General features: G+C 39.5%; 1 protein-coding gene across 2 annotated transcripts in view; it reads right to left on the bottom strand.

Moving 5' to 3' along the window:
* Window positions 1-1039: 1039 nt before the first annotated feature.
* The window catches only part of odad2 (outer dynein arm docking complex subunit 2), a 62692-nt gene continuing 36430 nt past the window's right edge, over window positions 1040-27301 (bottom strand). Inside the window, exons 13-20 of one of the 2 annotated variants that reach the window (XM_030122883.1) lie at window positions 23920-24030; window positions 23639-23793; window positions 17622-17802; window positions 17479-17540; window positions 14965-15079; window positions 9917-10105; window positions 9433-9654; window positions 1040-1274 (exon numbers count right to left, since the gene is read on the bottom strand). In XM_030122883.1, coding sequence (XP_029978743.1) covers window positions 1158-1274; window positions 9433-9654; window positions 9917-10105; window positions 14965-15079; window positions 17479-17540; window positions 17622-17802; window positions 23639-23793; window positions 23920-24030 — 1152 coding nt within the window. In that variant the 3' untranslated portion in view covers window positions 1040-1157. The remainder of the gene's footprint in view (window positions 1275-9432; window positions 9655-9916; window positions 10106-14964; window positions 15080-17478; window positions 17541-17621; window positions 17803-23638; window positions 23794-23919; window positions 24031-27301) is intronic. The other variant, XM_030122884.1, reaches the window with a different exon arrangement.

The raw sequence follows: 27301 nt of genomic DNA on the forward strand, positions 1-27301 counted from the left end.
GGCCTGTTTACAATAAACAAGAACAGAAGACAAAAGGATCAGACAAGCCCAATCAGCTGCAAAGAGCCACATTCACATGTGAGTGCTAGGTATCTAAATATGTACAGTGCAAAAAAACCAGATGCTTACTGTGGAAACAACATTTAAACTATTCAACTGCAAAAACTAACAATATCAAGAAGCAGGAAAAGCAGAGCAGCTCATTGCATATTCCCCATAATGAACTGTTTATAGTCAGTGCTGCCTAAATGCCATGCAAGTGTTTTGGTAAAGAGATGATCCCAGCTGGCCAAATATCTGCAACTTAGCTTTTATTGATAAAAGTAATGAGCTTGTTTGTGAAATATATTTTATTATTTATCATAAATGCCCCAACAAAATGCGAGAGCACTGGAAGTAAATTGTGACTAATGTGGAAAATCATGATTTAATTCAAAATATTTGTGGTGCTAGACAGGACAGACTATTGTATTCCTAATTGTTAAAGCGGTTTCTTCTCCACTTGCGCTAACATTGCTTGAATTTATGTATTCGTATTATTGTGTTTATAAGAACCGTGGTGCAGACTTCTGTATTCCACACTGGTGCTTCACAACCATCGGTGAGCTTTCCTGTTTATTCAAGTCTTGTTGTGGGTTGTGTGTTTTCTGAGTTAAAATATGCTACAAATATTCATAGACGTATAGAGTACACAAACTGTATAGGAGGCTAAGCAGCTCATGCAGATGTAGCTCTTGTTTAGATATTGCGGTCAAGTTTGGATTACTTTAGGAATGTTACTGTAGAGAAGGTGGCTCTGAACTGTTTAGTCCCAAAGATTGGATGGGATGTTTGGCATAAGATCAAACACAAATAAGGAGAATTTATTTTTATCAACATGGTTTCTAAGTGGAGACAGTCAGAGAGGTACAGAAGGGCTTCCTAAAGTGTTTGAACAAACTCCTGATGAGGTAATTGATATAAATGCGTAGGTCGGGTTAAAGGCACTTTGCTAGAATGGAAGTTGGGACAAAAGTAAATATACACTCCTCAATTCAAGATAAAACATTTTATTGAAAGCCGGCTCAAATCATTTAATGTAATGTATTAGAAACACTTGTTGAAACACTTTTCTCACACAACTAGGGGAAACACTGGGATACACTGTGTGTTGATCGTCAGTAGAATAACTGGACCTTCCTATTGGCCAGCGCCAGAAGTCGGATGTTGCGGACGCATCCAGCTGCCGCCTCCTGGAGCATCTCTTCATCAGAACCCATGATGTGGATCAGAGGCTGCAGTGGTACATGGGAAAGAGGTTACAACAGGCAAACATTTTCAAGGAATCTGTATTTTTAAACAGTGGAGTAATACAGCTTTGGAAGAACATCAGTTGAGCAAGTTGGTCAGCTGCAGCACATGCTATGTAAGCAGCAACTGCTTACTGAAAAGATATACAGTGGCTGTGCAGCGACAGTCTAAAGCTACACTGGCATGTGTCCCTGTGCATGTCCCACTTCACCCTTCCAAACCATGCCTCAGCAAAGGGGATACAGCTGTGAGCACACACGCTTCTCAAAGTCATGCAGGGTAGGTTCAACATTAAAAACCTAAGCATGAACCACACCATTCGACAGCCTTCCCACTGCTCCAAAGGTCAGATTATATCCGACTATTAGTGGCTTGTGTAATGGATCTTGTTAGATCTTATTGCAGAACAAATTTTGCACTTTCCAGAAATCTCCAGCTTTGGAAGTTTATTTTTTGGTTACATAAAATTGAAGATTTAAAAGATTTTAAAATGTTCAAAGGGTTTGCACAAATAAGCAGAAAAGAACACACTGGATATATGGCATACCACTGAGTGGCATGTGTTTTGGATGGGGAAGCGTTTTTTTCCCCCCAACTTTATCTTGAACAAAATCACTCCATTATGTTTGCGGGCGACTGTGGGGCTGAATCAAAATAAGTTAATGTAAGCATAAATACTCTGGTGCAACGGATGAATCTAAATTTGTTCAATGTGTGCTCCGTTGTAAAAACACAATGGTGTGCCACTGAGGTTTTCTAGGCCACACTTGTAATTATTTCGGATAGTCTTGTTTACATCTATAATGAACCAACGGCAATATTACATCCCTCAGCTAAGCACTTAAGGTCTCCCTGCTCCTAAACATAATGTAGTCTTGATAAATACAGTAATTGCTGATGTATCTCATCTTCTTTTAAACCCTGCAGACCTTGTTCTCAGCCGAACGAAAAAGGATTTGAAAGAGACTCTTTGACAACGTGTATGAAGTCAGCAGCTTACGGATGGTGTTTGAACACACCAAGGATTGTTTCCCCAGTTTCACTGCAGTAATGCCATATCCTTGTTGATCCTTTGAACAATCCCAATATCTACTGTCCCTATTAAAGGAAATGAACAAAAAGCAACAGTAAGCTCTAAATCTGAGTTAGATTTAGAGTAAATGTCTTTGATTTAAGATTTTTTTTAAAAATTACACCACTGCAGTTCATATTTTTGCCGAAGAACACTAGTTAAATACTCTATTCATGGTGGCTTCAGGTAAGAAGTTTTAGACGTGTTTTAAACATGCAGACCAAACAATAAAAAGTAAAAACAGACAACTACACAAATTGCTAAAACTTGTAAAGTGCATTCTAGTGTTAATTTAGAATTAATATTAGATAACATTATGAAAGTTTGGTACACTACACATTTAATGTATGTTTAATGGACAAAGGTTTACATTTAATTCTGTAATTCTATATCAATTTTGAGGTAGTTTCACATTTGTTTCAATATCATTCAAAGTTGACAGATGATTCAATCCATTTAAATATAAATCCTTGTTGGTGCAACCCAAGCTACAAGTTTATGGTGAATTTCCAGCTCCTTACTACTATTTGAAATGTCCGTTCTTTTTCAGACATATACACATAGGAAATGATGGTATTCCTCAGACTGAAATGTCATGTTCATCTTCTCTAACACTAAATATCATTACTAATATTTACAATCTTCCTAATCCTTATTTCTTGGGAGCATGAAGTTGGTTCCATAAACAGAACTGGTTCTGAGATCTTAAACGGAACTGGTTCTGTAAACGGAACTGGATCCTTAAACGGAACTGGATCCATGAACAGAACTGGATCCTAAAACGGAACTGGTTCCATAAACGGAACTGGTTACGAGAACGAAAAACGGAACCGGTTCCGTTAACGGAACCAGTTCCATATTTGGAACTGGTTCCATTTATGGAACCAACTTCACGCTCCCTTATTTCTTTCCTTTTTCTATGTGAAACATGAGCCTGCTTCCTCCCAGGTTATCATTGTGTTCATAATGCATGTCAGAGCAGAGCTGGGATTGACCTTGACCCATCTCCATGTTACATACAAACTTAAAACACTGCACATTTGTGTTATTAGCAAACAACCAAAGAGAGAAGACATTCCCAGGATTGTCAGTACAAAGATAAACAGTGAAAAGGAAACAGACAAAAGGTGAGGTGAACCAGCATCTGGTTCACCAAGGCTGTATATGAATGTAATCTATGTAGCTGAGAAAATCACATCATTTAGCTGGGAAAAAAGTCAGGCAGCTGGTCCAAGAGTCAGCTCCTCTCAATGCACCAGTGTCAAGGAGTGTATGTGAAACATTTGCCCTCGGGTTTTATATGATTTTTAAATAGTATCCAAAACACCTCCAAGAGCAAACTTACATCCACAGGTTGTAGAAAACATGCAGCTTGCTAAACAAGTCCCTTTTGTGAAACAAGAGGATGCCTGAGAAGTGCCAGAAGGAGCGTTTTTGCCAACCTCATAGCATGTTATTCAGACGTAGCCAAATAAGGTCTCCCAAAGCGCACAGCTAGGCTAAGATAAGCGTGTCTCTCTTTACTGGCTTTTTTGAGCTTGCTCTTTCCTTCCCAGCTGGGATCTCTAAGAATATAATACACTGCTTGTTTGATATTCCCAGAGTGTGGTAACATGAACATTTGCCCCACGTTTGAAAACTGAATCGTGAGTTTTTGAGGTTTTTGCACTTCAGAGAACTCCAGTGAGTCCTGACCTCCAAGAAGGGGAGCTGGGGAATGAGCTTCCCTTGCTGAGTGGGGGGAGTGGGGAGGTGAGTGGGGGGAGCAGCCGTGGAGTCTGGGAGGCCTGCACAGATTGTTGCATGTGTACACACATATCCTATCACACATGGAGGTGTCACAGTGTTAAGTACGCTCTGTTGGACCACGTCTGCCTGCCTGCCTGCCTGCAGTTCAAGGTGAAATCCCACCGTGCCAGGTGTGACAGCCATTATGGCTCCTTCAGGCTGTCTATCCCAGCATTCCCATGTTTCAGGCTGCGCTGTGTAGGCAAACAGCACAAACAGTCAGCAGTGTTTAGCTGAGCTGAGGGGAAGTTAGTGAGGGAAGTCAAGGTAAACAACATTCCCTGCAGCCTCCAGTGAGCCAGAGACTGTTAAGATGCCTTCACTGTGTCTCTAAAGAGGAAGAGGAAAGGGAGGGGGGGCAGCTCTTGAATCAGCACTCAGATTTCCATCCAAATGTATCGCAAAATTTAACAAGATCTTCAAAAAATTGCCAAAATAAATGTAAACTTATGTGTGTTCCATCCACTACCGTCACGACAAAATAATTTATGTAGTATTTCGTATATTAGCCATGTTTCCATAACATACTTTATATATTTTATGAGCACTTTGAAATATTAGAAACGGGTCACAGAGACATCCAGGTTGTAAAAAAAACCTTCCTCAGTTTGCACAAAAGTTTTTACACTCATGCTTTTTGCTGAGGTTCTGATGACATTTAACTCACATGACTGATCAGCTGTTTCCCAGCATCTGTGCGAATTAATGGTTGTAGTAACAGCAGTACAGGATCATGATGAAAAGACCAAATGAAACTGCCATAGGCAGTGTGCTTGCTAGAGGCCTTTGAAAGAGAACACACTTTAAAATTTTCACACTTTAAAATTGGTTATTAGTCGTTTTTCTGTCTGCAAAATAGAGGGAGTTATCGTAAAAAAAAAGGGAATTTTGAAAATTACGACCATGAGTTTGACCTTGAGAGGTCAAACTCAAAGGTCACTAAAATTAGTGCCAATGAAAGACCATATCCATCTACAAAGTTAGTCAATATCCGTCTTTGTTTTCAAGATAGAAGCCATTTTGTGAATGTGCCAATTAGGTGCTTGACCCCTGGTCAATTTAGATGCCAATAGCTCAAAATCTATATATACTTGCATGACAAAGAGGTAGGTAATGGATAGAGTATTGAATTTCCAATAATTTGGTGTTAGTTTGAAATTGTCACGATGAATAGAAGGGTTATTAACGATAAACACATTTTATATATGTTACCATAGCAACCGGAAGTCACGCAACCTCCAGTTGCAGAATTTGGCATATTAGAAGGGACTTGCACAGAGATATTGCATTTTAAATTTTGGCATGATCGGATGAATATTGGCGATATTACAGCCATTTGAAATTTCAAAAAACTGAGTTTACTGACCCCCTGGGGCTCTAATGAGGGCGTGACCCTTATGACGTCATGAAGCACACCCTTGGATGCAGAATGGAAAAATGCACAATTTGGCTTTGGTTTCAAGTCCATACGATGATTTTGACAGAAGTTACGGCGAAATATCCATTTTTTTTAACTTTGACCTATGTCTCAGCTGTACTTTGGCCTACTATTGCCAAAATCTAATCAGGTCAACTAGAGAATATGGAAATTCATTTGGTCATGGTTTGATATCACTAATGTTTGAAATGTGACCGCTAGAGCTCATACAGACAAACAGACAGACATTCGAACTGACCAAAATGTTTGCCCTCCGGCAAGCAATGATTCCTGGGCCTCCTTTTTGGATATGATAGCAACAGAATAGTATGATCTACAAGGACCTATACTTCTTCCACTCTCTTTACTACAGCCGTGCATTAGATGGCCCATGCTACTTCCGGAAACAAAATGCAGTCATTTAATAGTTTGATTCTAATTCATTTGACAAATAGATAAACATTTATGAAAACATGGCATCAAGATTCTACTAGGGCTGTTTCTTGAGGTGATGACATCAACTGAGGCTGAATTTAGTTTGGTCCTCTGTAGTTTCAAACTGATAGAGAAAACCCCTCTACTCGCTTCTCTCTCCCTCACTCTGGAGGTCTTCATCATTTTGTGACGTTTGTCTGAAGCGTCCAGACTGAGATGCATTTGTACAAGTCCAATCTTCAAATGTAGTTTGAATGAACTTTGCAAAAATTAAATTTCATGTGGTTTTCAGCTGTCCAGACTCTCAAGAAAATCAACCTCAATACAATATTAATATGCCAAAAGATGGATTTCGGCAGGCAGTCTCAATAAAGCCTTAGTGACTGCAAGGGGGAAGCCTCAGTCTGAACCCCTAGGCCTGTTCAACCTGCTGAACACGACTTGGCATTTTAAGTATGGGTGTGAGGCACGAGAGGCTTAAGTCAAAGACTCTACAACATTACACTCAGTCGAAGTAAAAAACATGGTAGTCATAACAGAGCAGGCAGCACACAGCGCCTGTATCATCTGCTTCCCACACCCACAACCTGAAATCATGTTTCACACAAAGCACGAAGAAATTTAAAGTAAACCTGTGATGCTTTGCTTCCCTCATATTCAGCTTGGCTGCACACATTCACTCCTGAGCATGTTAAAAGAGAAGTTCAAATAAACACAAACACTGCTGGGACAGGAGTGTGCTTATGGCCACAAAAGTGCAAATGTTTTTCTCATTTAGATTAGTAAAAAGCCTACAATACATAGTGAGACCTGGCAAAAGCAAAACTCTGGAATACTTTCAGTTGAAAATTACTAATAATTACCATCCGCATTTTGTAATTTTCATCAATTTACTTCACAAAGCTTTTCTTATGAAAGAGGCCCTTTAATACAAATAGCTGGCTGAAGCTGTCTACAAGGATTTATGGTTTCAGCAAACAATCCCCAGTCATTTTTGGAAGAAATGTAAAAGCACAAGGGGGAAAGCATGTTGATTTTGTACATGACAGAAAATGAGGCACATCCGTATGAAACTGTGAGATATCAAGAGTGGATGTCAAATTAGACGGTGAGGGTGATTTATCTAGCAAGCTGAAGCTCTGGTATGCATTTCCTCTGAGCAAGCACCTGAATCCCTCCTCTTGAATAAGGTCTCATCTGAAAGGCACAGAGATTCCAAAGAAAATATGCCCGCAGATGCAAAAAAATATGTAGGAGAAAAATACACAATTAGTAGACAAAACCCAGTTTTGTCCCAAAAATCAAATTAGCGTGCTGTGTGTTTCCTTCCACTGAAAATAAATAATTGATTAAGCAAAATTTAAAGGGTTTGGAAAAGGTAGAATAAAAACAGTGCGACGGGTCACTAATGTGTTTTCCATTGTGAAATGCTTTCTTTTCAATGCTTAATTTCCTCTGTGAATCTTAAGAGGACCGTGCCATTAAATACAAAGGAGAGAGGGAGTTATTTTTTAAACCAGGGTTGGAATAAGAAAGACCTTTGCAGCGAGAAATCACTTGAAATCATATACTACATGCGGGTGAACATGTTTTGAAAGCTTCTCAACGGCACAGAAAAACTTCTTTTGAAATATGGGTGCAATAATACAAGAGGCAGTCCAGAGTTTTACACAGGGCCATAAATTAGACACAGTGTACAGACAGGACCCATATCAGTCCTCAATAAACCCTCTCCAACCTATTCATACCTACTGCACATATTGTTTTTACACATTCGCTCTACCTGCTGCCTGTATATCATGAAGCAGAGCAACACAGTGTGTGCGCTGACTGTACAGTGGAGATTGACAAGCTCTCGCACTGTAATGTTTCCTCAGGGTTCAGGGAGGTAGGTAAGTATCAGGCTGGCTGAGACAGAGGCCAGACTGAACAATGAGGTTGCCTGTGTGTGTGTGTGTGTGTGTGTGTGTGTGTGTGTGTGTGTGTGTGTGTGTGTGTGTGTGTGTATGTGTGTGTGTGTAGGTGTGTAGGTGTGTGTGTGTGTGGTGTGTGTGTGTAGGTGTGTGTGGGTGTGTGTTTCCAAGTTCCAGATTAAGAACAAATGAAACATTGAAATGTTGATGCAGTTACGTGGCCTTTAGAAATTAAGCTCTTTAAATTCCAAAAATATATTATGGAGTGGTGTTGCAACTCTTAACTGGTACATTAATAAGGGCAAACACAGACACAGATTAAAAAGGGTGGCATGCTTTGCACAGACACACACACACACACATGCCCAATCGCACACAAACTCACACTGGGATTGCAACACACAAACGCACTGAGAGAGAAGTTTTTGTCGTGGTTCAAACTACAAAAAGCATTCAGCTTAACGACTTTTGCAAATTGGACATAACTCTTTCAGAACACCCAGTGCTCAGTCCAGCTACCAATTATGGCTAGTGTTGAACCACATACACTGTAACAGCAGATCAAGCTAAAGTACACCATTTAATGAACATGGGGAAAAAAATATCTGACTGCATGACCACTTCATAATTTATATCGCAATTGTTACTGAGTAGAAGAAAATAAAAGATTTAAACTCACTGCTGCCACAAAGATTTCTCCAGAGAAAGTCTTTGTGTATGATTGAATTAGAGAATTAGATAGCAGTGTTTTCCTAAACGTCGAAATAGGCCTATATGATCAACTGTGATCATCAAGTCATAAATTATAAGATAATCTCCCTGCAAAATCTCTATATCACTGACAGTCTGACACAAACATAAACAGTCTCTGGAGTAGAGTATGGAAAGACCCCGACAGGCCAAACTGTTAGACAAAACAATGCTTGTTTCATTTTGGAAGAATACTACACAACTGCCATGATGAAGAGAACTGGTGGATGTAGCATTACAATGAAGGGGGGTAACCATAAAAAAAACATCGTTCTGTTGAAGCCCTAAACAGCTATGACCCTGCTCCTTGGGCCTGAGCCATATCATTGCTGCTGCATTCTATCCTGATATTCAGGAACAGCCCTTAGCAACAGTTACCCCCAGCTACAGCCCTTTGACTTGTGCTGTAATGGCATCTAGGGTCTACTGGAGAAATGGCACTTCGCACACACTGAGCTGTTTGCTTTTCTGAATTCCCATGACGGCTAGAAAGTGGAGTCATGTTTCCGCCGCCGAATAAAAACCCACTTTGTTTCTGCTCCATTGGTCAAAGGCTCTGAAAATAGTCACAGCTTTTCAAAGTTTATTACTCAGTGTTTTTCACACATCACTAAAACAAGGGTGAAGGAAGGCCAAATGCACATTTTACTCAATGCAATTATGCCAGACTTAGTCACAAAAACACCAAATACAATAAAAGAAATGACTACGTAGTAAATCATCTATAAAATACTCTACTAAGGAGTGAGTATGTTGCTGCCACTGACCTTGACCACTCCTTTCTCATGCATGGTGATGCAATTGTTGGGGTCCTTGGAGAGCTGGTACAGGGCCATGGCTGTGCTCTGGTGGACCGAGCTGTCTTTAGACTTCAGGTAGCACACCAGAGGGGCAACAGCCCCCGCCTCACCGAACAATGCTTTATTGCTGCCCCACATGCAGCAGTGGCCAATGGCTTCAGCCAGGTGGCGTCTCAACCTGTCATCAGTCTGCACACAGAACAACATGATGCTGTTGGACCCCAGAGGATGAGTTTTCCAATGTAGGGAACAAGCTCAAGTATAACCCTGTAAGGGACTCTTGGCAATATCTACCAACATTCTTCTCATTACCTGAATTTATGCTGCATTTGAGTAGGAAAAGAGCAACTAAAATCCACTGTAAAGACAGTAATTTGTGTACTGACAGTAAGCACAGTGTTGTTTAATAGTAAGACCTTGTTGTTTGTCTCCAGCACTGATCTAGACTTACAGTGTTTGTCAGCTTGGCCAGCAGTGGGACGACCCCATGATCGGTGAGGACTGCCAAATTCTCCTTGTCTTTGGCTATTTTGGCAATGGTGGCACAAATGCTTGCCAGGACTTCGTTGTTTGTTGACTTCAGCAAATTAACAATCAGCTCCAATCCACCAACGAGAGACCGCACCATTTCCCCTGCATCCTAAAGTGAAAAAGGGCTTCTTATTAGCTGGTTGTTTCGCTCTGTAAAACAATAACAAGACGATGAAGAGGAAGGTAGTGCAATAGATGGGGAAAGAGGACAGGTACAGCAAGGACATTTGGACAAAACAAGCATTTGAATAAGTACAAAGTATTTTCATGAGTACAGGGAACAAGTTCCATTAGTGCAAATCAGTCTGTAAAAGGGTGTTCTGACATTATCTGAACCCGCTTTATCCTCACTAGGATCACGGGGGTCGCTTGGAGCCTATCCCAGCTACTTACAAGCAAAGGCAGGGTACACCCTGGACATTTCGCCAGTTCATCTCAGGGCTGAACATATAGAGACAAACAATCATTCTCACATTCACACTTATGGGCAATTTAGATTAACCAATTAACCTATCAGTGCATGTCTTTGGATGCTGGGAGGAAGCCGGAGTACCCGGAGAGAACCCACGCAGACACGGGGAGAACATGCAAACTCCACACAGAAAGGTCCCACACCCCATGGACTGGTGTTGGAATCGAACCCAGGACCTTCTTGCTGTGAGGCACTGCACCACCGTGTCGCCCTGACTGAAAACTATCCCCAGATAATGCATACAATTATTCTGTTAGGTTAAATGTTTATATTTAACCTCCTAAGACCCAGCTATGGGTTTTCTGTCCACATTTGTGGACAAGAGTTTCACAACTTCACACAAAAAAAAGATAAGAAAACTGTCCACCACAAAGGACATTCCATAAAAATTTTAAAAACTGCATCTGAAAAAACTGTTGCATCATGATGTTTCCAATATAGGCACTTATTTAATAAAAAACAAAAAAAAGCTTGTACTTTGCTGATATTTCCTGGGTTTGAGGAGGTTAAAGCTCAATCAGGAACTAATCTGAATTTGAGGGTGTTTTTTTGTATATATATATATATATATATATATATATATATATATATATATATATATATATATATATATATATAGTGATACAATTTCTTTTATAAAAACAATAGCCATACATCACTACAAAGTAGTACAAAACAGTATGAAATCAAAAAAAAAATCTAATAAATAAGTGGAATTAGTCCTAAGTAGCTCTACCTGTACGTATTTTTGTATCTAAATGTACTGGTACTGACAATGTAATTATTTCAGTTCCTGAAGGGATTATATTTTTTTAAAGAAATACATTAATAGTGGGTTCTGCACTGATTACAGTGCATATTATAATGTTGTACATGTATAAAAAATAATCGGGTGCTCATAGGGCAGGGCTGGACCAAAAATTAAAAAGGCAAAAAGACTGTTACAAATGATCCACATTACGTATCTCAAAATATATACAATGTAGAAAACAAGAGTCAGGACCCTATTTTTCTTTTAACCTTTCTTTAACCTTAACCTTTTTTATCCTACATTTGTCTACTCATCTTGGTTTTAAGAATGATGGGATCCTGTCATTGATGGATTCATTGATTTTTTTTATTAATGTCACACAAAGTGCCCAGCCTCATGGATTTACAAAACACCATAAAACAAAGTTGCAGTGGTCACATTGCATCACAGTTCATTACAAAATCAAAGTCAGAGTTTAGTTTGCCAAACTTTGCAAATAAAAGTCGCTTCAAAAAGGTTTGCCTCCTAAAGCACAACCCATGTTTTAATCATCTAACCAAAGGAAATCAACATAAATGGAGGACATTTTACTGAGGGGTCCATTCCTCATGTCGTTATAAACAGGACTGTGAAACAAAAAATGTATCTCATTTTCAATTTCATCTTCCAAATCAATATCTTATTGTGTCTGTTGTGTGTATTATTTGCCCCTATTGAATTAAGTAATTAAAAAAAGTTGAACTAAGTAAAACAGACACTTGCAATAATAACTACTACACCCTCTGTGTTCATAGAAAACTGTGTTTTGGATTCGGGTGAACAAGCAATAAGTTTGACATCTTTGTCACCCTCTCATACTCTCACCCTAGCTTGTCATAATATGGGTGAAACATAGAATTTAGAGCTTAGGAGTGACATTTAAAACTTTTGCCCCAGGCGAACACACAGCATATACTCAAGGCTTTCTGGTTTGAGTTCATGGCACCAGCAGCACCGCAGGATTCTCAGGCACTTTAGGGGGCGATGCCTACCAAACCAAGAGGCTGGTGAAGAGTGCTGAGGCAACCACAGTGGAAGAGCTGGCAAAAACACAGACTTTTGGTATGGCTTGGCAAATCAGGCCGCTGTTTAAAATCACAACTCACTGTATCACCAGCCACGAAAGAATACATCAAGGTGACCGAGTCTGTAATGTTCAGTGCTTTGAAAATAGAACAGAAATTTCCCCAAAGGCATACAATTATGGACGCAAATCACAAAGTACACTTAATTTGAGTCCATTTCAACGTCAATCTACATGTCCACAGTTGATATATGGTATTATACTGTAGAGAACAGTAATCACTCAATTTATTATGAATACTGAATGGCCATTTTTCATTAACAAAATTAAGGGATTTAATGTAATTCAGCACTGACAAAAAGCAGGAGCTGATGTACAGTTTGAGCTACTTTTGGGGAGAACTGGATGGGCTGTTGTGTTCAGCTCTGTAACAGAGACCTCACAGCTGAGATGAGGCCAGAGTGTGGTGTATGGGGCTCTGTGATGCTATGCCAGAGGATGAGCTGTGTGTGCAGTGCAGGGCAGGAGGGGAGAGTGAGTCCAGGAGCTGACCCCCCGACGCACACAGGAAGCCCTTCCTCAGGAATACTGATGACGGCTGGCTGGGAGTCCCTGCGACAGAGGAAGCTCTCTCAAGTCACCAGCTGCAGTCGACTCTTTCATGGACTGGACGGGCCCCCATATTTGAAAAGCGCAGCATTATGAGGCTACACACGGAAAGGCCTTTCTCCCTATCCCTTCTCTCCTCTCCTCTTATGCTGGATAAAATGAAATGGAAAACACATTATCTGCTGTGCATGATCTGAGGCTGAGGGGAGTGAGCCAAGCTGAGAATGTCAGAAGAACAGTGTGACACCCTCAACATGGCAGTTAGGCCTGTACAACATACGTGGCTATATATATGATTCACTTTATTAGGTGGGAATGGGAGGGTATTACTTCCTTAATTAAAAAATCAAAATAACTGAATGAGTCAGTCCTTACACTCCTGATAGGGAACTACTTAAAGTTATGGACACACAGCACAGAGCTGGCCTGTGTCTGCAAAGGGGCATCCAGCAGATGCATTTATACCACAGCTTTTTCATAAATCCACTATGGAACTGCTAACTCAAACCACATGGGGCTTTTATCTAAATAACAACTGCATTGAAGCAGCTATATCAGGTTCCTCAGCTATCGAGCTGAGGGCAAGAAAGCACTATTTAGCTCTTGTCATTGCCCCTGTCTCTGAAAAATTACCCAAAAAGCATGTTCATGAATTTCCCTCAAAATTGGCACGCTGACGTCCAGACAAACATTGTCAAACTTTGTTAACACTCAACAGTCCCCCTTCTCCCGCCATATGGTTACCATGCATCATTTTCACTCCATTTCTAGGCCAGAGAAATTCCAGCTAGCAAAAAAAAAAAAAAAAAAAAAGGATTTCACCCCCAAGACACCTGTCTGGGCCCAATATATCTGTTTAAACTTAACCAGATTGTCCAACTGACAAGCTGTTTACCTTAATCACAGCGATAATCTAATAGAACAACATTACGTTTGTGTTTGGAAATGATACAACTGCTCAGGGGATCAAAGACCTGCTGATGTTGAAGTGAAATTAGAGTTGATTGACAACATTGCTGTGTAATACTAGGCTAAAGACCTGCAACGATGGCACAGAGGAGCTCCTAATATTTTAAAGAAAACACATGCTTTGACCCCCAAACTTAAAGACTGGGTTGCAAATGAAATCATGGTTAACTTTGATTTGTGCTGCACCCTATTTTATAACTACCTTAAAATGATATTAACACAAAGTTTAAACTCTCTTTAAATTAGCTTTTACTCTAGAACAATTTCCATTCTGTTCAGTTTTCCTCTTCTTATTACATTTATTAAGTCCTGACAGCATCCTGATGGATTTAATTTATTAATTAATGTAGGTATGCAAGAATTTCCACATTAATTAAACCTCCAGTTAATTTTACATCAATATCAGATTTGCTTTAGTGAGGTTAGTTATTCATTGTGCAACAGAGTTTATGGTAGTTTTAAATCTGGATTTCCTCAGGGTAAACATAGTTTTGCCAGTCCCTGATTAGAATGAATTGTAAATAAAAATAAATCTGTGTTGATGCAACACATTCCTAGTTACTTATGCTAGCCACCTTTGTACTTGTTGTATTTTCAACATATAGGCCAATGTTTTCATTAGAGGATAGGCTTCAAAGAACTGTCCTACTCCTATGCTGTGCTGCCTGGATTGTGTGCCTCTGTAACTAGTAGCATGTTGAGAGATTTTCAGCTGGGAAATCAGAAGCCATGCCACAGGATATTACTCAGTATTTCTCTCCTGCCTGCTTCCCAATTCACCAATCCCGGTGTGCCAAGGAGACTTTTCTGCTTCATATTAGCCTGAGGTTCATGTAAGCCTCCTCTGACACCGCTCTGCCCCTGCTAACCTCCCAGCAGCACATTGGGAGCAGAGCTTCAGAGACAAGCACGGTGATATAAGCAAGCTTCTGTTTGGTGAATGGAATCTAACCCAGATAACCTTTCATTCTGAAACAACACGAACCCTGCAGACTTTTTTGATTTACAGCCTCTCTGTGTGACTTTGGCCTGGTTCATTCACACAGACACAGGGCAGGGGGAGAAGACAAATGTACATGGATGTGGAGGACTGATTTTCTGTACCTTTGCATTGTTGATGCACGGACAAAGAGCCCATGCAGCACTGGACTGAACATCTGCGCTAGGGTTTTTCAACAGTGACCACACCAGGCGGACTCCATCAAGTTGGTCAATGATTCTGCAGGGAGAAAGAGACAGAACAGTGGTATGAGAAGGCAGGAAAAAATGAGAAAGGAATGAACAAGGAAGACAGAAAAGAAGTGTCAGACTGTGGTCTCAGAAAGGTCTTTCATTAAGCATAATTTTATGCTTGAAAGATTTGAGAGTAATTTTTTTTTTTATCATGTTTATTTCTTGGCTGTATCAGCCTGGCCAGCAGCAAGCTGGACAAAACTGCTGCCAAACAGGATCAAAGAATCAATTGATTTCAACTTTGGCTTTTAATCACAACATGCTTTCGCTGCTGCTCAGTTTCCCTTCGGCCTGAAACCCACCCACTGTCTGCTTACTCAAATCACTCCATGGAAAAGCTCAAGGATGCTGGGGCAAGAGGTTAACTTGCATGGATCTGTGTATGCCACTTCATACACAGATTTATAAATAGAAACTGAGACAAACTTACACTTTATGTTGGTGACTTGTTTTTCAACCAAAGCCAAAAAGAGGACCTCTTTCCAAATCAAACACAGCCAGAGACAGGTTGCTGTATATTTCATTGGGTCAGAGTGAAGTTTACTTAAGCATGAGCTGTATTTCATGTCGTATACATGACTGCAGTCAAAACTGCAGTCAGGGTCTGGGAACCCAGAGAATTACGCCACAGTGCGCCCGTTGTCTGGAATAAATAACATGTAACGTGTTCCCCATGTGTGCTTCCACCAACAAGGCCGACATTGAATGCTGTCATAATTACTTAAACACTCCCTAATCACAGTATCTCCGTGACTGGCAACGGGCGAACACTCATCAGGGACGTCCCCTGCGCCATCTGTCTTCCGTTTGCACATAAATCAGTCTAGGAGGATCATAACATCAGATTCCAGTCTACAGGGCCTCTTAAATCCGGAGCAAAAACAAAAGTGAAGCGACATATCATCCGCCAAAACAGCTCCGTCTTCCCATGAAGCAGGTATGAAACAGATTAGCAATGAAGTTGCAGCTGACAGTGATGGATTAGAGGAGGAGACCACAAACCCTGGAGGCATTAAACAACGTGTGTTCCTTCTTGTAGCTACACAGGATTCATTGGAGGAAGTGCTATGTCATTAACCACATACTGCCTACTGGTTGAGAATAAAAACAAACATATGAGTATTTCATGGAAACCTTGAAAGTGATCAGTGTTTGTTCTGGGATCGCAGTAGTTATGGATGACCTAAATCAGAATGATGATGAGAGAATGATTGCACTGATCAACATAAGGTGGTATTTGAGAAGCAGTTTTTGTTGGTAAAATGAAGTCATGTTAACTGGCAGCAATGTTGTAGCTAACTTTGTAGCAACAACAGGGATAAGCATATATCGTCATCATATTTGTTATCTAGCCAAACACTTTCTAATCATGGAAGTCTGAAAAACAGACCAGGCTGTTATGGGCTGGAGCATATGTGAATTAGACTAATTGCTCAGCAAAATACTGTACACATGCATGTCTCAAAATAAGCCATCACCACAAAACGTACAAAAAGTGGTCGATGAAATGAGAACGTTCACTTTACTGCTAAGTGTGAAGGCTGAAAAATGACTAGGTCTGGCCTAAATATACATACTGTGAGAAAACATGGAGAACATGATGAACTGAAACAAAACACTTTGCCTGTTGTGTGAAGTTTACCACAGTTAGCGGCTTTGTTTTAATATGCTTTGCTTTTATTGAACGATTCATTTCTGCTTCTCAGCAAATAGCATAGCATTAACAGGAAGCTAACCATGCAAACTCAGACATTAACTTATATTTATGTCCAAAGCTAATTAAGAAGGGTCTTGTAGTCCATAACAGCCTTGTAAAAGCAATGAGGCACAGATGGAAGCTCCACAATGTTGTGCAGTAGTGGGTTAAGTTAAATGAACACAGAACAAAGGCTGCTCTGGACTGCGGTTTGCTACGCTTTCCCAGCCATGTAGTTTTGGACAGGGCAGGGCTTTAGGTATGTTCATCTGACCAGCTCAGGTCCTGACAGTGACCGCAAAGCTATAGTAAAACACTGGGAATTAAACCACAACCATATTTAACACAGCAGGTACAATAAACAAAGCTTTAAAAATCTGTCATTAAGTCTGGGATGAAAGGAAAAACTACCTGCGTAATTACAAATTAAAAAAGCATAGATTTCTTTAAGCATCGGGCCATGACAGCTTAATGATACCATGTTTGCATCCTCGAGATTTTGTTATTCCCTCGTCAAAACAGATGACTTCAGTACACTGTCCAAAATATTATGTGTTTGGAGCTAATTCTGTAATGACAGTGAGTAAGCCACTAATCACATTTTAACAGACATCTCACACGGGTTATGTTTGGCCTACATAAACTGAACTGTAAATGTCAGAGAACATCTTGTTGGGTTGGAGACTTACACCATGTTATCCATATCTGTGGCACAGGCACCCACAGCCTTGGTCACATTCACAAGCAGCGCCTGGTTAAAGAGAAGCAGGTATTAATACACAGAGCAAAAACATGTACATTTAAAGACATTTCAAAATGAATTTTAACATGCCTGGTTTGTTCCAGTGAGCAAGTTGACTAGTGGCTTTATTCCTCCACACCTGCGGATAGTGGCCTTGTTTTCAGGTATCTGAGCAAATTCTCCCACAGCTCCCACTACATTGACCAGAACTTCTTCAGGTTGATCAGTTAGTAGGTTGACCAGGACCTCCAAGGCATTGTACTCTCCAAACCTTCTCAAGGTGGAGAAAAGGAAAAGACACTGATTTACACAGACAAGTCAAGTGGAATCTTTTAAAGGATTAGTTGTGATTTTCTGAAGTGGGGGTTGTATGAGGTAATTCTCCATACTCATGGCAGTAGATGGTGGTCAGTATGCTCTTGGGTTGGAGAAGAAGTCAGGAAAACCGGAAGGGAAGCTACACAATGTACTGCTGTGGACAACGCCAGCAGAAAAACCAGTAGCAGCTGTGGTTAACTTGTTATGTTATTGTGTGACTAAAGGCTAATTTATAGTTCTACGCAGGCTCCTTGTGGCATGGCTCCCACAAGCGCCTATGCCATAGGTTTGGTCTTAAAGTTGTGCATCGGATTGCCCCTGCTCTTGCAACAGGCTACAGCCCCATCAGGCTAGATTTTGCTAGTTATCTTTAGTTTATAAACTCCCAGGATCTGTAAGATAAAATTTCTGTTTTCTGCCAAAGGAGTCAACTAACTTTGAAGACTGTTGCTTAATTTTCATTAGAAAAAGCTAGCTAAATGCTGAAAATATTCTAAATAAAGTGCAGACTGATATTTAGTTCCTTAGGTGGGCTTTCTTAAAGGCAGATGAAATATTGTTTTTGTTTGCTGGTGTCCCCATCAACAGCAGTACATAGCTGAGCTCTCAATACTAGCTCTCAATACTAGTGTCCTTTTTTCCAAATTAGCAGTGTACTCACCACAATCCATTGTAGGCAGTACACTAACTATAGTGAAGTACCTCATATAATCCCATGTCAGAAACTCTGAACTACCCTGTTAAGTTGCATGAAAATGAGCTAATGAAATGAAAAAATGTTATCAATGGCAGGAGGCAGAGACAAGTCTCCAACATGGGCACATATCAGTTACTGTAAAACACTAGTACAGGCAGTTTTCCCACGGCTGCTCACAGTTGTCCCTTGTGACTGAAGCTTTACTGTGGCTTGGAAATGCTCCCTCGCTTTTTTGCTGTGATTTAGTCTTGTTTGCCAGTGCTATAGAGTGGTAAACTATAGTAAACATTTAAAAGGAATATAATGTGGTTGCAAAAAACCTCAACAAACCTCTGATGTACAGTTAAGTTTGACAACTGTTTTTATTCACAGTTACGGTTGCTGGCATTTTGGTTCGTAGACTATTGTAGATGGCCAAGGTCATTTGGTTTGGTCAGGGTCCACTGACACACAGCCTATTCTTGCAAGTGAAAACACTGCTAATGAACAGACGAGCTGCCAAAGTTAACTTCAGTGAGATACACTATAAAGAAAAACAATGGTTTTCCTATGCCATCACCAAAGTGTCATCTGCAGTTGACTACAGTAGAATTATCTTGTAATCACAGACATAACTTTTGATAAATGGATCAGTAAGTCATGTCTATTTTTGTTAAGCCAGTCCCAGCTGAAGTAATTACGTGATGGCAAGAGTAACATTACACAAAGCTGCCTGAAGTGGCTTCTACTGCAAACACTGGGCTCTGTGCAACTGGAAGCTTAATAAAGCCTGTCAGAAGACACAGGAACCACAGCGGGGCTTCTGTGCAACAGATTTTTTATGATTGATTGTCTACTATTTCCTCATTCAGCTAAGTGCAAGTGCAAGTAATTCTGTATTAAAACTGTTTGGATGTCATTTATTATGTCCTATACCTTCTCCAAATGTTTATACACAGATATGGCAATATTAATGGTCCAAAATGAATGGTGCAAAATTATGCGTGTATATATTTTTATTGAAATTTGTCACATTTTCTTACAAAAGCATCCTAAAAACCTTACTCTTCTGTATATGTCCTCCACAAAAATGTTAATATGAATTTAAGGGCAATGTTTTATTTAACAAATGAATAAAGTATGGAAAACAACATGAAAAACAAAAACAAAGCACCTATAGCACTAGGAAAACCGGGGGAAAACCCTGAAAACTACTCAGTAAGTCAGTATGCAGTGACACGGTTTCTGTGATTTACAATTATATCTACTGTTTTTGGATTAATTTTACTGCTGTATTAATGTGTATGTTGCATTTTCTTTATGTTTAATAATGAGCGCATTTGAACTACTTTACATGCTGTTTGGAGATATGTGGTTTTCACTGGACATGAAGGAGTTGAAAAATTGTAAAGTGAAAAGGAACTAAACCTGCCTGACACATGGAGTTAAGTAAAAAGGGCAATATTTGCCTCTGAGATGTAGTGGAGTAGAATGATGAAGTACAAGGATTTTCAATTCATACTTAGGTGCAGTACTTAATTACATTCGACCACTGATACTATGGCTTTATGGAAGGATGAAGTACGAGTATCTTCATTTCATACATAAACACAGTACTTAGTGTGATGGCCCCTGCTTAGGTGGCTGAGTCTGTGTATGCGCTTGGCTGTGACATCATTCTGTGTTCTCTTTCGAGGTAATTGGCTGATGCATCACAGTGATTGGGAGCACCTGGGCCTGGTGTTCCTGATGTCCATAAAAGTGCCAGATCCAGCGTGGCGCGTTCTTTCCTCTTCTCCCTCTCCCCTCTACCGGCACCTTTTGTTTGCTTTACCCTTTTGTTTCTTTCAGCCATACAACCTTACACTAATATATCCACACATCCACATGTACACTACTGATATTACTGACATACACACCTCATACTTATTTGTATATTTTGGTTTTCTTGCTTTATGCTTTAATAAATATTTTGCATTAAGTTAGCACTGTGTATTTCTCCCATCTTTTTGTCATGGCCTAGAGCCGGGTTATAACATTAGTTACATTCCACCACTGATACTACAGCTTCATGGAAGGTGAAAGTACAGTCATTACAGTGACCATTTGAGGGCAATAGTTCCTAAATCACCTGAAAACGGACAAACAGACAACTGTACTTCATTTAAAACAGCAAAGCAGTAAATAACTTCATGAGCTAAAGCTGAAGTATCATTTGGACAAGCAATTATGGTCTGCTCATCATGAGGCTGGAACAGAGGTACGATGGAGGGGTAGTCAGTAATTGGAAGCCAACCCCACAGTCTTGACCCCAAACATTATTGCATTGGCAAATGCAGTCCGAGACTTGGCAGTTGAGACTTTCCATTGCAAACTTATTCCCTCACTCTTTTGTTAGGGCTTTTTACAGCTTTCTTATGTGTCCATAACACCTCCGTACACAGGCTGAAAGGGCCACATATTGATGCATCCATAAATCTGCACAAAGTAACATTTTAGTGCTTCCAAGCTTTTTACAAAGGCTTTCCCTAGTAAACACAACCTTGGCTCAGGTCTACCTCTCCTCTCTGTAATATTGGCAGTTCTGTGTAAAATACAAGCTTATGACAATGTGGTCTTTAAACAAACACACTTAGGTTATGAATGTAATTATACTTTCAGGCATCAATCATTTCTCATTTTGATGCCCCATTAATCTTGAAAATGGCTAACATATGCTGCTACTTGTCTTGAGTGGAGGTCCCTCTGACCTCTATACTGTCCAGACCACGCAAGACATCAGTCACATAAAAGAAAAACATGCTGTTTGCAGTGGGCCACAAGGTTGGTTTCATTTGACCATGTACTTAATGAAAGAAAAGGGGAAAAAACAACCCAGCCTCTGCCTCACATTATTGCTGTAGCAAAACATATTCCGAAATGATTTTCATTTCAGTACACCACTTAGCCTATGATTGATTCTGAAATGAGCGCATGGCCTTACAACCCTGTTACCATTAGCAGCCTTTCCTCCTTGACAGTAATGGCTCGGTCACTTCATTCCAAGCTGTTGCCTGACCTAGACATTTTAAGTGATTCAAATAAGCTGGAGAGAGTATGAAAAAACAGATCCACTTACAAATTTAAGTATGCATTAAAAACATTTACCGTGCATCATGCTGGTTTCCTCTTGAAGAGGTAGCCAAAATTTCACCTTCATTCACACCAGACATTGTCCAAATAACAGAAAAAAATCAACACACACACACGGAAAAGAAACCACAGAATGTGAAAACTAGTCATATTCCGCCACTTTCCACTAAGATGCCTTTGTGACATGTTAAATTTAGAGAGAGGGCAACGAGAGTGTTTTTGGGTGTTTATTAATGAAGTGTCACTAAATGTGGTTTACATGTGATTAATGGCGCCATTATAATTGTTTCTATTATTGTTATTATCAGTAGTTGTGTAACTGTTTTACATAGCAACAGTGTGACAAGTCATTACATATGGCAAACTGCCTATGTATGTCTAGCTGCCATATTACTCATTGCTAGTGCAGTTAAATTGTTTTATCACTATGCCAAGCTGCAGTCAGGAGGGTTCCCTATTTTTGAAATTTTTTGTCAATTCAAGTGTAAGTATCATAAACCTGTCTACTCTGTGGAGTAACAGTCCTGCATCTCTTTTAAATAACGGTTTGAATTACTTTTGCTAAATGGTTTTCTATAATGTTACAGGCAAAGGAGACAGTGATCTGTCCATCTTTGTTTAAAACAATGCTATTGTCCTGCTTCTGCTCCTGTAAAGGACTCCTCATATAACTCGATGTGGCAGCAGATACTCTGTTCCAGTTGGAAGGACTTAACTTTGACTTTAAATGCAGGATATCTTTCTGTCAGTTCTGATATATGAAGTGAGGACAGATCTGTGTGAGTGCTCCTACTTTTTTTTTTGTTATTTTTAGGATTCCACTGCAACCTGAACAATACAGAGTCAGAGGAAACGAGCATTGCACAAAGCCTCAGAAAGACTCTTTACCATAAAAATGATTAAAAGATGTCTTATCAGTTTCCTGGAGAAGAGAATCGGTTCTGAATAGATTAATACATTACCGAGGCATTAGGTCAGAACATGTGGGTTGTAAGTTACATCCTCTACCTCACACCGAATAAAAAATAAATAAATCTAATCTCTTTCAGGGGAGCCCCAGTGGAAATGTATCAGGCTGCCAGGGCATGGCTCCTGAGCATTATTTATTTTAGAAGGAAAATTACTGACTTAAAAATCATCTGACACTGAAGTACAAGTCAAAAACCATTCCAGAAATGTCACTGCGGGAGGAACCAGGCTAAATGACACTTAAATAAACCTCATGCCTTACATGACAAATGATTAAAGGCTCTGTCAGCCTGCGTCTTCTCTGACATTAGAAAATCAACCAAGCAGCATAGGCTGATTCCTTCAGTATGCCTCAGTTCTGTTAAATACTACCAGGGCCTTGAGTAACACATCACTGTAGTCTATAAAATCAACACGTTTACTTCATCCTTTGTTAACAGTGGAAAAGAGTAAATTCTAGCGGGAAATAGTCACATAAAAGATCAGAGCTAATAGAATCCGTACAAAAACTTTACATTTTCCCTAAATAATCAATTCAACCAGACACAATAATAAAAGAAACTAAGATATGACAGCCCAAGAGTGGAAAAAGTGAAACATCTTGTCATGAATGAATGAGAACCCCCATAAAAGTAGCATATGCTCTGATGGCATGACGACGCTAATGCACGCAAGTCAGTTGAGCCCCCGTGTTTCTGTGTTCACTGCTGCTATTAGTGTTTTCCTATTTCAAGCCTGCTGTTAACCGCATTAGCTCTGCAAACATGTGCACATGTGTAAAATACTTGCCTGTTATTAACCCCCTTGTACAATGAGGTTCACTAGATTGCTTTTCCTGACTAGTGAGTGATTTGTCAAAGTCATACAAATCTATTACCACTAATTACAAACACATAATCATAGATCTCAGAAGACATGGCCACAATGTGCTCTGTATCTCTGCTATGTTAGATATGTGTGTGCATGAGTTCATGTCTGTTAATGAGAGGTAATAAGGTGAGACCCGGCATACTTAGCCACATTCTCCATGCTGATGGAACACTTCCAGATGGCCCCAGTGGCAGCAGCCAGGAGGTGCTTGTTGTCTGCTTTGCTCAGCAGTGAAACTAGCAGTTGCAGACCTTTGTACTCGCGAACCAAGTCACGGGTTTGCTTGTCCTCGGCACACTTCAGGTACAAAAATGAAAAGACAAGAGCTACAGTGATTCTACAGCAGGAAAGCAGTTTTACTTGGTATCCTTTTTTCCAGTTCTGTTTATGAACACTCGGTGCAGTGATGAAGAAAACAGCCACCTTGAAGATTGCACTGGCACAATGCATCTGCAGCTCGTCATTGTCACTGCCTAGGATTTTGACCAAATCCTTGATCATACCCTCAGTCTGAATGGCAATTCTGTAGCTCTCCTGTAAAGACACAACAGCAGACCAAACACTCTAAACAAGAATTATTCAAAGCACAACCTATATGCAGTGCTGGAATGAAAGTACTGTGCTTAAGTCTAAATTTCATCTTATGCTCCTTTCTACTTCTACTCCACTACATCTGATGCAAACATGTGTCTGACTGCTTCAGTTACAGTTACAGTTTTCCATCCTCTTCCTGTCTAATGAAAAACCACATATCACCAAACGTGATGATTTTGGATGTTTGTGATGAACATAAACTGAAAGATAAAGTGTTCCCTTCTCATTCTTCTTCAACTAAATAAACTCTTTAAAAACTCTTTGATTAGCTGGAAACCAAACTGAAAAGACACATGGTTCTCGCAGTGCTACAAACATTAATGTGATGCATTTCTGTAGATTCAGCTAGTCAGTAGTTTATAAAGTCATTCAAATGAGCATAGTCTTAAACATGTACAGCGGTAAAATGTATCATTTACATAAATGCAATAGTAAAATAATCATATACAATAATAAAACTGACAAGGACCATTTTATTGCACGGTGACTCCTTTGACTTTTTCATGCAGGTGCAAAGTATTGCATGCAGAATATTCACTTATAGTTGAGGATTTTCACAGTGTGTAAAGGATCTGAAAACTTTTTCCACCATTGTCCATTTGTACTACAAATATTTGTGTTTTTCAATTACGGCATTTGATACTGTATATTATGTTTATCTAATATATAATTTCTGTTTTTGTGTAGTTTTATTTCAATATAGTTTCATAAGATCGTAACTTAGCCTGGATGGTTATGGATAATACAATGCTATTGATTCTTATTGTAAATTACATTAGAAAACTTTGCAATTCTTTTTAAACTGATCAAAAAAATAGAAAATTTACAGCCTGTGAAATATTATCAGTTTTGGGAAGTAATTAGCTGTTACCCTACATGTAACAGAATTATAATAACCAAATAAATATAGTTGTAATCCTTTCCATTCAGGGAGAGTAACATTTGTGATTAAACTGTAGTTACTAATTAAAATGTTGTGATTAGAGGCTTCTGAACTTTCTGAACTACTAATCAACCAATATGGCCTGACACCAGTATCAGCCAACATACTCTACTACTGGCCAACATCTGCTTTGGCATCTAAGATGTCTTTTCATCAATGGCTGTCATATCATATTGAAGGTTTTTCATAAATTTGAATGTTTGTATCTGAGTTTGTTCATAATGTGATAAAAAGATGAAAGATGTTAAAATACCAACTATTTTTATATTTATAATGAAGATTTTTTTGCTAAGGGGAAAATAAAAAAGCAAAATAAAGACAGAGAAAGTAAAATCAGGATTGGCATCAGCTATAGGCTGAAATTACATTTTAGATATCTGTGTTGACCAATTTCATGATGGGTGCATCCCTAATCTGAACATATTATTTAAGATTAAACACTTATAAGTATGAAGTGATTTGTTTCTATGATTTTGCTTAAAACTTAATTTTCCAGTCTTAATTCAAAATATGTCAGACATCAATTAAAGACTAATTGTTGAGGGCACTGAGGGCATTTTTGTGCCAAAATTCATTGAATTAGAATGGTAACTAGATGCTGAAAGGAAGGACATTAGCTCAGAAAAGTGATTATATGTAATGTTTCTGTGATGTTCTATTGTTAAAAGTAAGCAAAGGGGGCCCTCTGGTGGTCGTAGTGAGTTGCATTTGCGTGTGTTTTGTACTTTCGGTGTTGCCGTAGCCAGTGCAGACATGGGAAGGAAAAAGCAAACACGTTTTCTCATTCTGTTGTATGGCCAGAAAGAATGTTTGTCTGTGAGTCAGTGGCGGCTGCTCGTCTTTCAGACAGGGGAAGCTCATTGTCAGCTTACATAAAAAAAATAAAAAATTTAAAAAATTGTCATTTAAACTTTAAAAATTGTTATTTAAACATACATTCGGCCCTCCGAAAATGGTCAGTGACCTTATCGTACCAAGTAGGCGTCTTTTCCAGGGACTGGACCAGTGTCCTCTCTGCTTAGATTGCCTTGGCCCATTGTGTTGTGAGTGTAAGACTTCAGCCTTTTTAAACCAGAGATGCTCCTTTCACTCCGACCTAGCCGACAGTTTGATTGATTTAACTATCTACAAAACGATATTCAACTCGAACAAGAAATGATTAAATTATGTAACTGAAACAAGAAAATGCTGAAATTATGTTAAATTGAAACAAGGAAGTACAATGAGTGTGTTTTATTTACAGTGCAAGAAATGAACGAGTAATTTTGTAGTGGTTTCTCTCTTGATTTCGCAGCAGAATGTGCGACGGTATTAAACTGAACTGTGTCAGTGAAGGAGTAGATCTCAAAATAGCTGTCAATCAAACGGGGTTCAGCCTTTCGACTGATCGTCCAATCAGCACGTGGGATTCTGGCGTCCAGCCTGGCCGAGCTCCACCCACAGCTCCATTTACCCCCAGAGACGTCCGGCATCCAGGGGCGGGACAACATCGTGGCATTTATCCAATTACCGTCCAGTTTTCAGGCAATGAAAAAAACTGTTCCACTCAGTCCCATTGAAGCCCATAGACGCCTGGCGTCTACGGACAAATACACTGAGCAGAGATCAAATGAGAAAACAGCGCAACGGGAATGTATGAGAAGTGAACATCGCGTCCGTTGATTTATGATAAAGCAGATTCTGAACGAACTCGTCTGGTAGATGAACGTGTTCTAACACATTTGTGGTCAATGAAATGTCAACACAACCAAACATATTTAACCATTTAATTTTCGTAATTTTAGGGGAAGCCGGGCTTCCCTTGCAGTCTATGAGAAATCGCCACTGCTGTGAGTATTTTATGTTCAGTTGTTATGATAATGAACAGTAGAACTTCTCTCTGATGTGAACTTTTATTGCTAGATTAAAAGACGTTATGAATCTTAAGTTGATCTGTAAATGCTAATCGTTAGCGTGTCTATGGGTTTTCTCATTTGTGTTAGCATCGAGCTAGCAGTCTTTTCTTATTCATTTGAGTGTATAATCCTATGTTAATGTGCTGGAGAAATGAACGTAACTGAGACATGTTTTGTATGTATGTTGCAGTTTTACAGTAAAATCTCAAGTAAAAGCTTTGGAGAGAAGTTTCAGTGTCTGGCTTTTCTTGGGAGGCCTGTTGTCTATCTGCCATGCTGGTCGCTGTACACACAAGCAGAGGCAGAATAGTTTCATTAAGTTTAATTTGTTTTATGAAGTAATATGAAATATTACATTACTTCTTACATTTTT

Source organism: Sphaeramia orbicularis, chromosome 20 (genome assembly GCF_902148855.1).
Source record: "Sphaeramia orbicularis chromosome 20, fSphaOr1.1, whole genome shotgun sequence".
Lineage (NCBI taxonomy): Eukaryota > Metazoa > Chordata > Actinopteri > Kurtiformes > Apogonidae > Sphaeramia > Sphaeramia orbicularis.